At 47.0% G+C, this 14,823-nt stretch overlaps 1 protein-coding gene across 1 annotated transcript; it reads right to left on the bottom strand.

Annotated features, from left to right (window-relative positions):
- Positions 1-57: 57 nt before the first annotated feature.
- On the bottom strand, positions 58-9,584 carry g2e3 (G2/M-phase specific E3 ubiquitin protein ligase). Its single transcript, XM_028990952.1, has 14 exons — positions 9,348-9,584; positions 9,166-9,263; positions 8,894-8,995; positions 8,687-8,811; positions 8,425-8,587; positions 8,173-8,279; positions 7,915-8,031; positions 7,669-7,793; positions 6,897-6,975; positions 6,515-6,825; positions 4,594-4,775; positions 3,929-4,101; positions 890-1,101; positions 58-806 (listed from the first exon to the last, which is right to left on the bottom strand). Exons 1-14 carry the CDS (start codon positions 9,397-9,399, stop codon positions 559-561), a joined length of 2,094 nt encoding a protein of 697 aa, XP_028846785.1. The 5' UTR covers positions 9,400-9,584; the 3' UTR covers positions 58-558.
- Between the last annotated feature and the right edge of the window lie 5,239 nt (positions 9,585-14,823).

Raw genomic sequence — 14,823 nt, 5'->3', positions numbered from 1 at the left:
AAAAATCCCTATTCATAACACGGTTGCAGGGGCCAGAGTCGATCTGGAGAAATTGGGAGCGCCCCCGTAAAATTATACACTCCATCTTTTAAAATGGGAACCAGACAGAAGATTACAGTACACGGGGACATTAGGTCCTATTTAATAAAGTAACAGCAAAGAACATGAAGAATATGTCTGAATCCCTCAAAATCCAAACGATGAGGCTGCACAGGGCAGTAATGCTCTTCCGACTGCATCCAGGAGACATGTAGAACGTCAATTTGAAAAGTCAGGAACGCCATGGATAAATACCACCAATACAAACATGAATTACCAGTAGAAACTACACGCAGCTTATCAGAACTATCTAACATGAACAGTCAGTAGGAATTTACAATCCTCCCATACCAATAGCTTCATGTTAAATATTCACAGTTGGCATTATATAGATCTTTGTACGGAGAGGATGGACTGAAACGTGACCTATGAAGAGTCTCTGGAAATGGAACGTCTTTAATGCTGAGCTCCACGTGTGCAGATGCACCCGTGTGACTGTGAAAGGTCAGAGTGCGGCGCCTACAAGTCCTGGAGCAGTATGAGCTGGCACACCGCATACTCCATGTCCTTCTTGAATTTGGGATAGGAGGCGATGACGGGCAGCAGGAGGCGGTTGCAGTCGGGCTGGGACTGGGGGAAGGACACGATGGAGTCGACCAGGTGCAGGAACGTGATGGTGGGCGAGGGGACGAAGCCCGCGGCCGGGACCATGTCTGCGTTGGTGGCGAACAGCAGGACGTCCTCCAGAGAGGTGGCGCATCTCCCATCTGGGACAGGATCAGACAGAGAATCTGGTTTACTGCCGACTTCTGGTGCAGTCGCATTAAAAAGTCGCTCGGAGGACGCACACCTTCACACTCCTGCAGGAACTGCTGCCAGTGTCGCACGGTCAGCTCCTCGGCCGCCCTCTGGTCCTCCTGCTCGGAGTGGTGCAGGGAGAACATCGCTGCCACCCCCTCGGCTGTCAGGGGGTTGGGGGGGACGCAGAACAGGTGGTAAAAGGGGAGAGGATTCGCCTGGATGATGTCGTACAGACCCAGCGTCCGCAGACCCTCGCAGAACCTAACACACACACACACACACACAAATTAAAAGGTCCATTTACTTTATTTAGCAGACGCTTTTATCCAAAGCGACTTACAAGAGGAAGACACCAGCAATTCTCGTTCGATTTCTATAGAATTTTGAGTTTACAAACTAAGAGTCCTGATAAGGCTCAACTTGTCAGTGAAGAGCATGTTCAGAGATTGTTAGGTGCTAGACGAAGAAAAATTATAATGTATTTATATATTTTTGTATTGTTTGTGCAATGTGTACGCATGTGCGTGTGTAAGTGTTAGATTTGTCTGTAATATTTTTTGAATAAGAGGGTTTTCACCTGCTTCTTAAAAGTGGTGATAGTCTCGGCTAGTCGTGTGGAGGAGGGCAGGTTGTTCCACCAGCCAGGGACAACAACGGAGAACAGACATGATTGGAATCGGAGACCCCGTGAAGAAGGAATTTTTAGTCTCCTTTCGTTTGCTGATCTGAGAGAGCGTGTAGGAGTGTATCTAGGTAGTATTGTGTTGATGTAGGAGGTAGTATTGTAGCTTCTGTGCAGGGGTGTAGCTAGGTAGTAGTGTGTTGATGTAGGAGGTAGTATTGTAGCTTCTGTGCAGGGGTGTAGCTAGGTAGTAGTGTGTTGATGTAGGAGGTAGTATTGTAGCTTCTGTGCAGGAGTGTAGCTAGGTAGTAGTGTGTTGATGTAGGAGGTAGTATTGTAGCTTCTGTGCAGGAGTGTAGCTAGGTAGTATTGTGTTGATGTAGGAGGTAGTATTGTAGCTTCTGTGCAGGAGTGTAGCTAGGTAGTAGTGTGTTGATGTAGGAGGTAGTATTGTAGCTTCTGTGCAGGAGTGTAGCTAGGTAGTAGTGTGTTGATGTAGGAGGTAGGATTGTAGCTTCTGTGTAGGGGTGTAGCTAGGTAGTATTGGGTTGATGTAGGAGGTAGTATTGTAGCTTCTGTGCAGGAGTGTAGCTAGGTAGTATTGTGTTGATGTAGGAGGTAGTATTGTAGCTTCTGTGCAGGAGTGTAGCTAGGTAGTATTGTATTGATGTAGGAGGGCGCAGTTCCATTTACAGCCCTGTAGGCAGCATCAAGGATTTGAACTCAATGCGAGCAGCTACCGGGAGCCAGTGGAGGGAGGTAAGAAGATGTGTAACATGGGTGTATTTTGGCTGGTTGAAGTTGAGACGGGCTGCCATATTTTGGATCATCTGGAGTGGTTTTATGGTGACTGCAGAGGCTCCAGCCAGGAGAGAGTTACAGTAGTCGAGTTTGGAGATGACCATTGCCTGGACGAGGAGCTGCGTAGCCTGTTGTGAGAGAAAAGGCCGAATCTTGCGAATGTTGTAGAGAGTGAACCTGCAGGATCTGGAGATCGCAGCAACATGATGGTTCAAACTCAGTTTGTCATCTATCCAAACTCCAAGGCTTTTTGCAGATGCGGTGGGTGTTAACAGTAGCGAGCCAATTTGAATTGAAAGGTTTTGCTGAGGGGAATTGTTGCCCGGAAAGATCAGAATCTCGGTTTTGGATAGGTTGAGTTGGAGGTGTCGCTCAGACATCCATGCCGATATGTCTGAGAGGCAGGCAGCATCTTCTGGTGGGAATGACAGATAGAGCTGGGTGTCATCAGCATAAGAGTGATAGGAGAAGCCATGTGATTGGATGATGTGACCAAGTGAGCGAGTGTATATTGAGAATAGAAGGGGGCCAAGGACAGAGCCTTGTGGAACCCCTGTGGTTACCCTAGAGAGGAGAGATGTCTCACCTCCCCATGATACCTTGAAGGACCTGTCGTGAAGATAAGAGGTGAACCGATCTAGTACGGTTCCTGTAACTCCTAAATCAGAGAGTGTGGTGAGAAGAATTTCGTGGTTAACTGTATCGAAGGCAGCAGATAGATCAAGTAGGACAAGGACAGATGATCTGCGGGCAGCTCTTGTAGCACGAAGGTCGTCCATCATATAATGTCATGTCAGGTCCCCTGACATGACATTATTTTTTGCTTTTATGTCGGTCTTGTTGGTCCCCTAATTCTGTATCTGAAGTCTCTTGGTGCAGAATTACAGCCACGTTGATCCAGTCCCACAATCTGATTTCCCAGGATGCACCGTTTCACCGTCTGTAGCATTATATGCTAATGAGGAGGAGAGAGGCGGGACCAGGAGGAGAGCGGCCAATAGAAGTTGAGGGGGAAATGACATCAACAGCATTCACCACACACAATGTTTGGTACAGACAGGAAGTCGTGTTTTGGCGTTTTTTTTTTTTTTTTTTTTTTTAATAAAATGAACCCGTTGGTTCTTCAAAAATACATTTGTGCTCATTTTTTCCATCCAAACACCGAGCAACTGCAACACTTCCCACGTTTGGAAGCCATGAAGGTCGGTGGAGGGGCGGGTCGGGTCGGGAATTTCTCCGGGTGGTAAACTTTCCCCCTTATTTACATTTACAGCATTTATCAGACGCCCTTATCCATAGTGACTTACAATCAGTAGTTACAGGGACAGTCCGCCCCTGGAGCAACTAAGGGTTAAGTGTCTTGCTCAGGGACACAATGGTAGTAAGTGGGGTTTGAACCTGGGACTTCTGGTTCATAGGTGAGTGTGTTACCCGCTAGGATACTACCACCCTGACGTCATAAGAGGACAAATTCCAGATCCGACAGTCTGAGCTGCCGCCCTCTGAACGGTGAAGCAGAATGACCAAAAAACTCTTTACATCATCTCACAAAAGGACCTTTAACCTGAACATGCAAATTTCACATATTTGTGAGGATGTTTTTGTATGACGTTTACACACACACACACACACACACACACACACACACACACACACACACCTCACCTCTGCAGTGGTAACTGCATTCTGACAATCAGATGGAAGTTGACAATGTCTTCGATCACAGCGTACTTTTCACACAGGCTGCTGACTTCTCTGCGGCACCCGGCCAGATCCAGGTACTCGGAGGCGGCGGCCATGGCCTGCTTCAAACCCTTCATGTTCTTTGCTTCCCTAATCTAAAACGAACATTGAACATTGAGTTAAACCCAACAGGAGGGACTTTTTTAACCACATGACACGAGACTAATATTCCCGATGTATCAATTATGGCTTATTTATGGTGCTTGCATATTGGAGGAGGATGTGTCCATCGTGGGTAATAAAAGGGGAATTTCTCTACTGGTTCCTGCACCAGAGGACGTTGGTGGTAGAAATGTACCTAGATGGGAACTAGACTAGCCACTGGGAAACAGGTAGTCTTCTTGCACGACTTGGAAAGATATGGAACTCAACATTTTGTCACAAATCTGATTCCATGGAGGGATCGGTGAAACGTCAGCACTTTATATATGCATTGTACGTATAACTGTACTGAAGAATTGCGATCCACACAGTGAGTGTCCTTGTTGGACATGGCAGGACTTCTTTCAGGAGTAAATAAAGCCTTCAAGGAGGTCAAACCTGATAAGGCTTCAAGGTACTACATACAAGTACTACTGGGTGCTCACCTTTTTCAGTTTTTGGGCAAAAGTCGCCTCTGTGATGTCACACAAGCCGAGTTGGTACTCTTTAGGGAAATTGAAGAGGCAGTAGAAGAGTGCTTTGGAGAAGAAGGTGGGCGGTGGTCCACCGTGGACCAGGCTGAGGGCCAGCAGGCAGCCAGCTTCGAAGTACAAGTCCTGTCTCAGACCTGCAGAGGGGTGGACACACCAGAACATTCCTAAAATACCATCTGAGGTCCCAATGTTCAAGGTGCTATAATAGACGCAGCATGTAGCATCAAATCTGCCCACAGCGTCATCAGGACGTCCGCTTTCACTTTTCAAGCCTACTGGCTCCACGTACCAGACCAATTGGATGTCACAAGAGATAAAAATATTCAAGACTGGTTTATCAAAGTGAGGTGTAGTGATTGTCACATGTGATACACAGCAGCACAGCACACGGTGCACACAGTGAAACGTGTCCTCTGAATTTAACAATCACCCTGAGTGAGCAGTGGGCACCATGACAGGCGCCCGGGGAGCAGTGTGTGGGGACGGTGCTTTGCTCAGTGGCACCTCAGTGGATCGGGATTCGAACCAGCAACCTTCTGATTGGCCACCACTGCCCCCAAATTATTATCAGTATGACAGTATACACAGTACAACGTGTATTGAGCTAATGTTTCACATGGACCCCCATAGTGCAGGTTATCAGGCGCTTTAATTCCAGCAAACTTGACCACGCCCACTACCAACACCAACATGCAGGTTATCAGGCGCTTTAATTCCTAGTGAACGTGACCACGCCCACTACCGACACCAACATGCAGGTTATCAGGCGCTTTAATTCCTAGTGAACGTGACCACGCCCACTACCAACACCAACATGCAGGTTATCAGGCGCTTTAATTCCTAGTGAACGTGACCACGCCCACTACCAACACCAACACGCAGGTTATCAGGCGCTTTAATTCCAGCAAACTTGTCCACGCCCACTACCAACACGCAGGTTATCAGGCGCTTTAATTCCAGCGAACGTGACCACGCCCACTACCAACATGCAGGTTATCAGGCGCTTTAATTCCTAGTGAACGTGGCCACGCCCACTACCAACACTGACATGCAGGTTATCAGGCTCTTTAATTCCAGCGAACGTGACCACGCCCACTACCAACACCAACATGCAGGTTAACAGGCGCTTTAATTCCTAGTGAACGTGGCCACGCCCACTACCAACACTGACATGCAGGTTATCAGGCGCTTTAATTCCAGTCAACATGACCACGCCCACTACCAACACCAGCATGCAGGTTATCAGGTGCTTTAATTCCAGCGAACGTGACCACGCCCACTACCAACACCAGCATGCAGGTTATCAGGCGCTTTAATTCCTAGTGAACGTGGCCACGCCCACTACCAACACCAACATGCAGGTTATCAGGCGCTTTAATTCCAGTCAACGTGACCACGCCCACTACCAACACCAACATGCAGGTTATCAGGCGCTTTAATTCCAGCGAACGTGACCACGCCCACTACCACCACCAACATGCAGGTTATCAGGCGCTTTAATTCCAGTAAACGTGACCACGCCCACTACCACCACCAACATGCAGGTTATCAGGCGCTTTAATTCCAGTGAATGTGACCCCGCCCACTACCAACACCAACATGCAGGTTATCAGGCGCTTTAATTCCAGTGAATGTGACCACGCCCACTGTCGGGTGGTAGTGGCCTAGGCCCTGTGAACCAGGTTCAAACCCCACTTACTACCATTGTGTCCCTGAGCAAGACACTTAACCCTAAATTGCTCCAGGGAGACTGTCCCTGTAACTACTGATTGTAAGTCGCTCTGGATAAGGGCGTCTGATAAATGCTGTAAATGTAAGTGTCACTAAAATAAAACTAGTGTATTATTTTAATTTACAGCGCAATCTGGCTGACCTTGTGAGTCCAAGGCGAGGTCTTTGGCTCCACTGGGTCCCTCGAACACCGACGAGGCCTGCAACCGTGGCACCAGCAGTCTGAAGAAGCGGCGCAGGTTCACGGCGCTGCTGCCACAGTTCTGTCTGTTGTTGGAGAAGCGGACAGAGAAGGGGAGTTCGGGATTGAAGTCCAGTCGCCTCAGAAGCGCAAGCCCGGCCTCCAGCACGTCCCCGTCCCCTACGTCCACCTCCACACCGGACGGCGGCCTGGAGTAGATCTCGGCGCTTAGCAGCTGCAGGAATTCACTGGCACTGCACAGTTTGGTCCTCCTGGAGACGTGGTGGGTATTCAGCAGGATATGAAATTTTCTATAAAGTATGAATTTCTAAGAAGTCTGTACCTCTTTAGTTCAAGCTCAGAACGCAGGCTGGACAGCCTCTTCCCCAGCAGCCTCTTCTCCTGGCACTGCACCATTCGTCCTGCCGTCAACAAACAGAGAAGTTCTTAAAGCACCAGGAAAGTCCAGCACCATTAACCAACCAATTTCCATTTGTGGTTCATTACCATGCTTAGTAAAAAAAAAAAAATTATACATACAGGGTTCTTACACAATTTTACAAAAGGATTTCCATGACTTTCCAATTACTCATTTTCATGACCATATGGTCTCAAATTTATGTGCAAATTTGGGGAAAAAAAACAAAAAAACACCACAATGTCAAATTTACCAGAAAATTGTAAAACTAAACTTCTGACAACCATGAAAAGCTGAACTTGAATGACAGTATTTCTTTCTGAAGAAAATGGACCCATAACGTTTCGTTGTAGATCAGCTGCTGTAATTTGTTCTGGAATATGGGAGCAACGCATGCAGCAGCACGTGACGTGTTTCACTACGTGAAGCCAGCAGAGATACTACAGACCTGCGCTGGTTTTAAATGTTGTAGAAACGTAGAAAGAACGTTTCTCGCACAGTCTTACGGGAACCATGTACTTCATTGACACATGAATGTATAATCAGATGTCAATTAATTTTCCTCAACTTTATATGTTTATTTTATATTCTCTTATCTAACTCCATGACTTTTCCCGGTTTTTAATGACCGTAAGAACCCTGTAGACATATATGTAAATAAGATTAGAGAAGCGCATCGGTCACTTTATGGACTCACTCGACTGCTCCACAGCCGACTTGCAGTCCCAGCAAACCCAGTTGTTCTCGGCGACGTTTAGGGAGGAGCACTTCCGGTGCGTTCCGTGAGAGCCGCACAGCACGCAGCGGATGATCTGAAAGTTCCTGCAGTGAACGTGAGGGCGTGGCAGCCGTTACAGCAGACTTCACACCAAATTAAAAGATCGTGGAGGGTTACGGTTACGTTCGCATGGTGCATTTTGAAGGGACTGATAACCACACCCACCCTGACTGGGCGCTGTGCTTCCGACCCCTGTGGCTCTGGCATACGACTGCGTCGCAGTGCTGGTACACCTGCAGCAGGTCTTCATAGGCATTCTCCTCCAGCTCCCACGATGCATCTCTGCAGCACAGGGGTGTGAAGACGGTCACTCTGGAGCGCCAGGTTCAAACCCCACCTACTACCAAGACACTTAACCCCGAGTGTCTCCAGGGGGACTGTCCCTGTCATTACTGGTAAAAGTGAATGACTGGTGGCACGGACCTCTCGGGTATGTAAACCCCCATCCGAATCATCTCTTCCTGGAACTGCTCTTGGTTGTTGCAGATGGTGCACTTGAAGAAGAACCTGGCTGCACTGTGAGCTTGAGCCTGAAGAAGAATACAGAGGTTCCTCCACTGTACCAGTGACACTCGCCCACGACCCACTCGCCCACGACCCAGGTTCAAACCAGTCAGACGCCTGTTAAAGGCTGTAAATGTAAAATGGAATGTGTGTGTGTGTGTGTGTGTGTACCTGGACACAGTCTCTGTGAAACCAGCTGCTGTAACAAGCTGGACACTTGAGCACAGAGAACGACAGCACAGGCTGAATGGGATCCAGACACACCGAGCAGGTGAGCGGGGGACTGGGGCTGACCGACACCGTCTGGGTGGGCTGGTGCTCCGCGCAAAAGGACCTAAAGGCATCAACGAATCCAATTTATTGAACAGGATTGATGGGCCCGGAACAATGGAAAATATTAGTTCTAGTGAACATTAAAAAATGCACTCCTTACGGAAACAGGCCGCTGAACTGAAAAATGAACCGCATCTCCAGGCCGCAGGGCATGTGGACCATCTTCCTGCAGCTCTTCACGGAGCAGCCGACCGATGCACCGCTCTTCCTGCAGCCACAGCATTTCTGATGGAGACAGCATCGATGGCCGCTGGCTTTAATCACCGGCGGCCGGGTAGTGGCGGCGATAACCGAATCTCCAACATACCAGCCTGGACGATCGGCGGATCTCCTTCTGTATATCCTCTACCAAAAAGCCGTAAACGCCTTCATCTTCCTCTCCTCGCTGATAAATCCCACTTGACATCAGCTGGAGCAGTGAATTGAGACGCTTATTAACCATATAATAAATCTACTTAATGATATCAATGCATAAGCGCAGCACTGAAGCTCAATGCCGGGGGAGCGTCTTTAATTCTTGATCATCATATTCTTGATATATGTTCATGTGGTGGGTAGATATTTACATGCCGTTCTTACCAGGCAGAAGTAGTGAACAGTCAGAGCGTGTTGCTTCAGAGTCACCTTTTCACCATATTTATCTGGACAGTTGTCACACCTTTTGCAGAGTTGGCAAGCTTTAAAAAATGAAAGAATAAAAATGATATATGTATAAAAAAATAGGTTCTGAGAGACAGAGATTGTGAAGATGAAACACACACCTGCCTCGGCAACAAAAGCAAATGTGTCTTTGGAATTCTTGAATTTCTTCATCCTTGATCCACCGTGTATCCTGCACAGAACCAGCGACTTTACGGGAGAAAAACGGATAAAAGCTCGATAAAGAACAACATTTTACACACAAATCCTGCGAGAACAGAGGAGTATTCTTCAGAAATTTAAAAGACCCACTTCCGCGGCAAAAGACCCGCCCCTGCCTTCCGATTGGTTCCATTCAAACGAAAACTACCCGAAGTGGGCGGGGTCATCCAACCCACCGGAAATACGTCATCATCCAGTTGGAACTCTATAAAACGGTTCGTATTTTACAACGTGTATATATTTACATCAGCGCTGTCTTTTATCATCACCTGGCATATTCACAGGCACAGCCAAGCTGGAGGTATTTTAATGCGGTAAGTTATTAAGGACATGTGGTGTAAAGCATTTTCAACGATATTAACTGCAACCACAATAATGTATTTGAACAGTATTAAGAACCATCCTATAGAGTCACCGGTAATTCGGTTTACTGTGGTGTCGTTTGCTGCTCAGTGTGATTTATCTCCTGAAGAAACGCATGATGTCTCAGAACCACCAGCAGGTGGCAGTAACGTCTAAAAGCCCACCTCACAGTCCTGCAGATTTCAGATATATATTCAGAAATACAGCAGATCCATCGACATAAAACAGGGTTTTAATTTGAGGGCAGGCACGGAGAAGGTAGTGGGTTCAAATCCTGACCGAGGTCCCCTTGATCGCGCTATAAATGGCTCCACCCACATCAATGTGTCAATTAATCAATCATCCTTAATCAAAAACTGCTGAAGAAATAACGGAGACTGCACATGAACCCCAGGCCGACATATCTGATGTTAAATTAACATTTTAGACTACAGTTATTTGTCGGATCATGTGACCACGGCCTTCTGTTGGACAACATGTCCGGCGGGGTCGCTGATGCTCTCCGGGCCCTCGGGTGCAAGATTACAGCTTGTTGCTTCCTCCTCCCTGACAAATTTCCAAAGGGAGCCCCTAAAGAACGATCCAAACCTCCCAAACATCCAGATCTATTCAGAGCCGCCGCTCCGCTGGCTAATTCAGCCAATTACGCGCAGGTGTGATGCTAATTCTCCTCTCCGCACCACGCTCCTGGCAGTAAAAATAGTATAATTACCAAACGCCTTTATTCTGCAGCGTTCTTTCTGCGTGCTAACATTTCAGCCCGGTCGTGTTGGAAAGTCGTGTTCAGTCGAATGTCTGCGTTAAAGACGAGTTGTTATTAACGTTTTATTTCCTTCAGTCGAGTGTCTCTGTAGCAGGAATGTGGAGCACATTAACATTCTTCAGTTTCAGTTGTGTTGCAAACATTTAATGACCAGCAAAATATCAAATAAACCTTCAAATCGCACAAAGAAAAGCAACTTTCTCGCTCATACGGCTCAGTTTCTGGCATTATTCTACTAATGGAAGCTACGTGTGGCCAACAAGTTGGAAGCCACATACAGTAACAATTTTAACATTAAATTAAATGTTAAGCTGCAAACACATACAACAGATGCAATATTTCCTACTAACCGATCATCTTAGCAGAATTTGCTTTCCATGCTAATAAATAATATTCCTCAAGAGCCACTGGTTTATGAAATTTGTTTGTAGACAGGAACAGGACGATTCTCTACGTGCTGCACGGGACACAAGTTCCTTTATCCCCATAACTAGCGGTCAGAACTATGAGCGAGTGTGACGTGTATGTACTACTTGTGCTTTACTACTGGCTACTACAATATAAAAACGTAGAAAACTAGTCCCACTTGTTAAAACCAACTTCCACAATCAGACAAAACTATTGCACCAAATATTTCAGTGTATAATGGAAGTAAAAACTGTGCAACACTTCAATAAAATAATGTTTATGCAAAACTAAAATGACCAAGATGGTGCGACGTCACTGGTCTAAAATTTTAACATATGGTGGCCAATGTTGTGCACTGTATGAATATTTTAATTAAGCCTGATTTACTATTCAATATAATATATATAAACTGAACTTTGAATGTCTGGGTTATGATAATAATTTGCCTTGAATTTAATTGAAATTAGTAAAAAAAAATACATTGAATACATAATAATACATTGAAATGACATGACGTTCCACGTTTTCGGAGTACTTATCTTAAATACTATTCCAGAAATTGCTTTAGTGTTTTGGTTAAATTTAGCAGGGAATCGTTGTACAGCGACCTGCGTGGTGTCGACTGCGAATAAACTAGTGGCTCCCACGAACCACCACGCTGCGCTAGTTGGCTCTTCTGGGTATATTTCCGCTATTGTTCCTCTGCCGCGAGCAGGTTGGCGTGCTGGAGAAGCGGCGTGTTTAGCTGGGCCAGGAGGGCGTACACCAGAGAGAGGAGCCTCATCATTAAATTCTGCCACTTTTGATGAGTTGGAGCGAGGTGACCGCCAACCCTGGCGCACACCAGCCAGCTCACATTTCAAACCTGATTATCGCGCGCCGCGAGGGCCGCAAACTAGCCCCAGAGACCGGTGAACTGCGGGGACCCCCCCCCCCCCGAAAAGCAGGCAAATTAAATGAGGCCGGTCCCTGGTTAGCATTGGGGAATGCTGCGGGGAATACGGGCCTGACTCCGACCTGCTCGGTGGCTTCCTACGGCACATTTGTAACAGCTTGTGATATCTCATCTCATGTGGCTGGAGGAAATTGCTGTCTACACAAGCCAAATAATGCCGTCTCCCTGACCCCGAGTGCGGGCAAGTCTAATTATCGGCTTCAGCACTCGGCCCGCCGGGGTCCCCGCTGTCATCCCCTCCGTCTCCCCCAACGAAAATTGACTTGTCTTCGGAGTGATAAAATGTGCCTGCTAATCAGAAATGTGAAAAGAGCCGGAGCGCCGGAGAAGGGGCTAAACACCGCTGTTCTCCACCACGCCGCTGTCCCGAGGGAAGGAGGGAGGGAGGGAGGACGTTCTCCATCCCCGAACCAGCCAAGGATGTAATTTTATGCGCTTTATAAAGGTGCAAAGTCACCGGATCGTGAATAAATTAAATAAACAAACAGGCGAATGATTGAATTCGAGCTCTCGGGTGCCAAGGCTCACGTCTGGAGGATGGACATGGGCGCGGTTTCCATGATAATTGCAGAAGAAAGGTGGTCCGGGTCCGGGTGAGGGCCCCCAGAGTCTCAGGTAAAGCCTTCTTCATCTGCCTCATGGCCCAGGATGCTTCCGCCGCTGGATTTTAATGGAGAGCCCCATTCCACCCATACGGAGCCTCATAATGTGATTGATGGCTTCCCCCCACCCCCACCAATTAGAATCATGCACGACTTCATTCCACTCGGAGCTTATGACTTTGTTAAAAAGAAAGATGGAAAGACAGAAAACAACGTTTATAAATGCTCCTTTAAAACGCCGTACAGTGCTTTGCCTCGGCGAAATCTAATTTGAGAGAAAATGGCAACCCAGCTGTTCTTTTGACAGAGCACAACCAAAACATGGGTTCTTTCCGTTGAAACACACGGCGTCCATCTTCATCTGCACATGAATGGCTTCTCTCCTGCCTGCCAGGCTGTAATTAGAGCTGCAGTCCTCCGCAAATCAGGTATCAGGCAGATGATTGCAGCGTGTGTGCGGGGCGTTCCGCTTCCCATAATGCCTCTGCTTTTGTGTCGCCATCGGCTCACAGCGAGCCGGCAGATGAGCTCCGATTAAATATCCACATTTATTATGCAAACAAAGGGGGTTAATTGTCCACATATTTGTATGCTGTGTGTAAATGAATTATGCAAGATTGTTTCATAGCAACCGCTGCTGGCGAGAGGAAGGTCTCGTCCGTGATTGGTGGAGGAGATGCCGGTGGGGGCCTTGTTGAAAAGAGAGAAGAATCAGGAGCACGAAATCTGTGCTGAAAAATAGCTGTTCAAATTTTAAAAAAAAAGTTTTTTACCTATATTTTACACACACGCTGTGTGTGTGTATATTTAGGGTGGTAGTAGCCTGGTGTGTAACACACTCGCCTGTGAACCAGAAGACCCAAGTTAAAACCCCACTTACTACTATTGTGTCCCTGAGCAAGACACTTAACCCTGAGTGTCTCCAGGGGGGGGACTGTCCCTGTAACTACTGATTGTAATTCGCTCTGGATAAGGGCGTCTGGTAAAATGTAAAAAATGTAAAAAATGGTGTGTGTGTGTGTGTGTGTGTGTGTGTGTATATATATATATATATAATTGTGTGTGTGTGTGTGTGTGTGTGTATATATACACACACACAGCATTTTTTAAATTTAAAAATTGTATATATATAAAATATATATGTGTGTGTGTGTTTATACACACAGACATATATATATATACACACACACACACACACACACACACAATTATACTACAATTATATATATATATATGAGTAAACATACATACCCATTTCCCCCAAGAGACAATGTGGATAAAAAACAGGGTACTTATGGCAACACGTGACCGAAGTGAGGGATTAAATACAATTATACATTCCATTTCTGGCTGCTTCTGACTTAATTGGTTCGGTGAGTCAATTAGGCGCGAACGTTAGCACTTACACGGTCCCAAAAGACAAAGGAGTGAAATGCAGAGTAGCTAATTTCCGATTTAATTCCTGATTGTCAAAATGTTTAACATGCACGACACTTATAGCGGGAGCTAATTTCAACAGCATGGGGTGTAAAAGCAGCGCGCCGCCGTCTGAATTTGCAGCTGACGATATTAAGTGACGGTAAAATCTCACGATGTCAACAGGAGCAGCGTTCGGGGCTGAGAGGTGGCAGCTGTCCCCACAGGCCGAGGCCATTTCAGCGTCAGCCTGATGAACATGCTCGCCAACAAGCCAATCAGACACACACAAAAGCATTTATCATATTCTACACAGAGTTTCCCCAATACTCACATTTTTACATTCTAAAGTCTGTAGAGAAGTAAAGAAGAAGTCCCTGCTCGGGCCAGAATGGGAATGTTGGGGGTTTTCCCGGGATTAACCAGTAAGGAACGCCACCAGCCGGATGGTGATCCGACCTGAGAGTGTGTGTGAGAGAGAGAGAGAGAGAGACCTTTTGCTCCACATGTCTCTCCATGGTCTGGATAAAGATGGTTTCTCCCCCCAGGAGTTCTGGAGTACAGTATTCACACCCGTCTTGACCCCGCGGCTCCGTGCTTCGGTTTCTGTTTACACGTCAATCATTTCTTACTCGTGCATTTTGACCGTGTTTGAAACAGCGAAAGCCCAGTCAGGCTGTCACCACCATGGTAACCTGCTTCAGATATTCTCCGTGGTCCAGAGGCGTCCCCGGCGTTTGTTTGCTGCTTTGCCAGAAGTAGCGGTGTGGCGGCTGGAACGGAGAAGTCCAGCAACATGTTGCCTGGAAACCGGCGGCGTGAAGAACTCCATGTGCCGCCGCTCGGCCTGGTTGTGGTAACCCGTGGCA

This window comes from Denticeps clupeoides, chromosome 1, assembly GCF_900700375.1.
Source record: "Denticeps clupeoides chromosome 1, fDenClu1.1, whole genome shotgun sequence".
Lineage (NCBI taxonomy): Eukaryota > Metazoa > Chordata > Actinopteri > Clupeiformes > Denticipitidae > Denticeps > Denticeps clupeoides.
The sequence above is the reverse complement of the archived record's forward strand: the minus strand, read 5'-3'. Positions and strand labels throughout refer to the sequence as shown.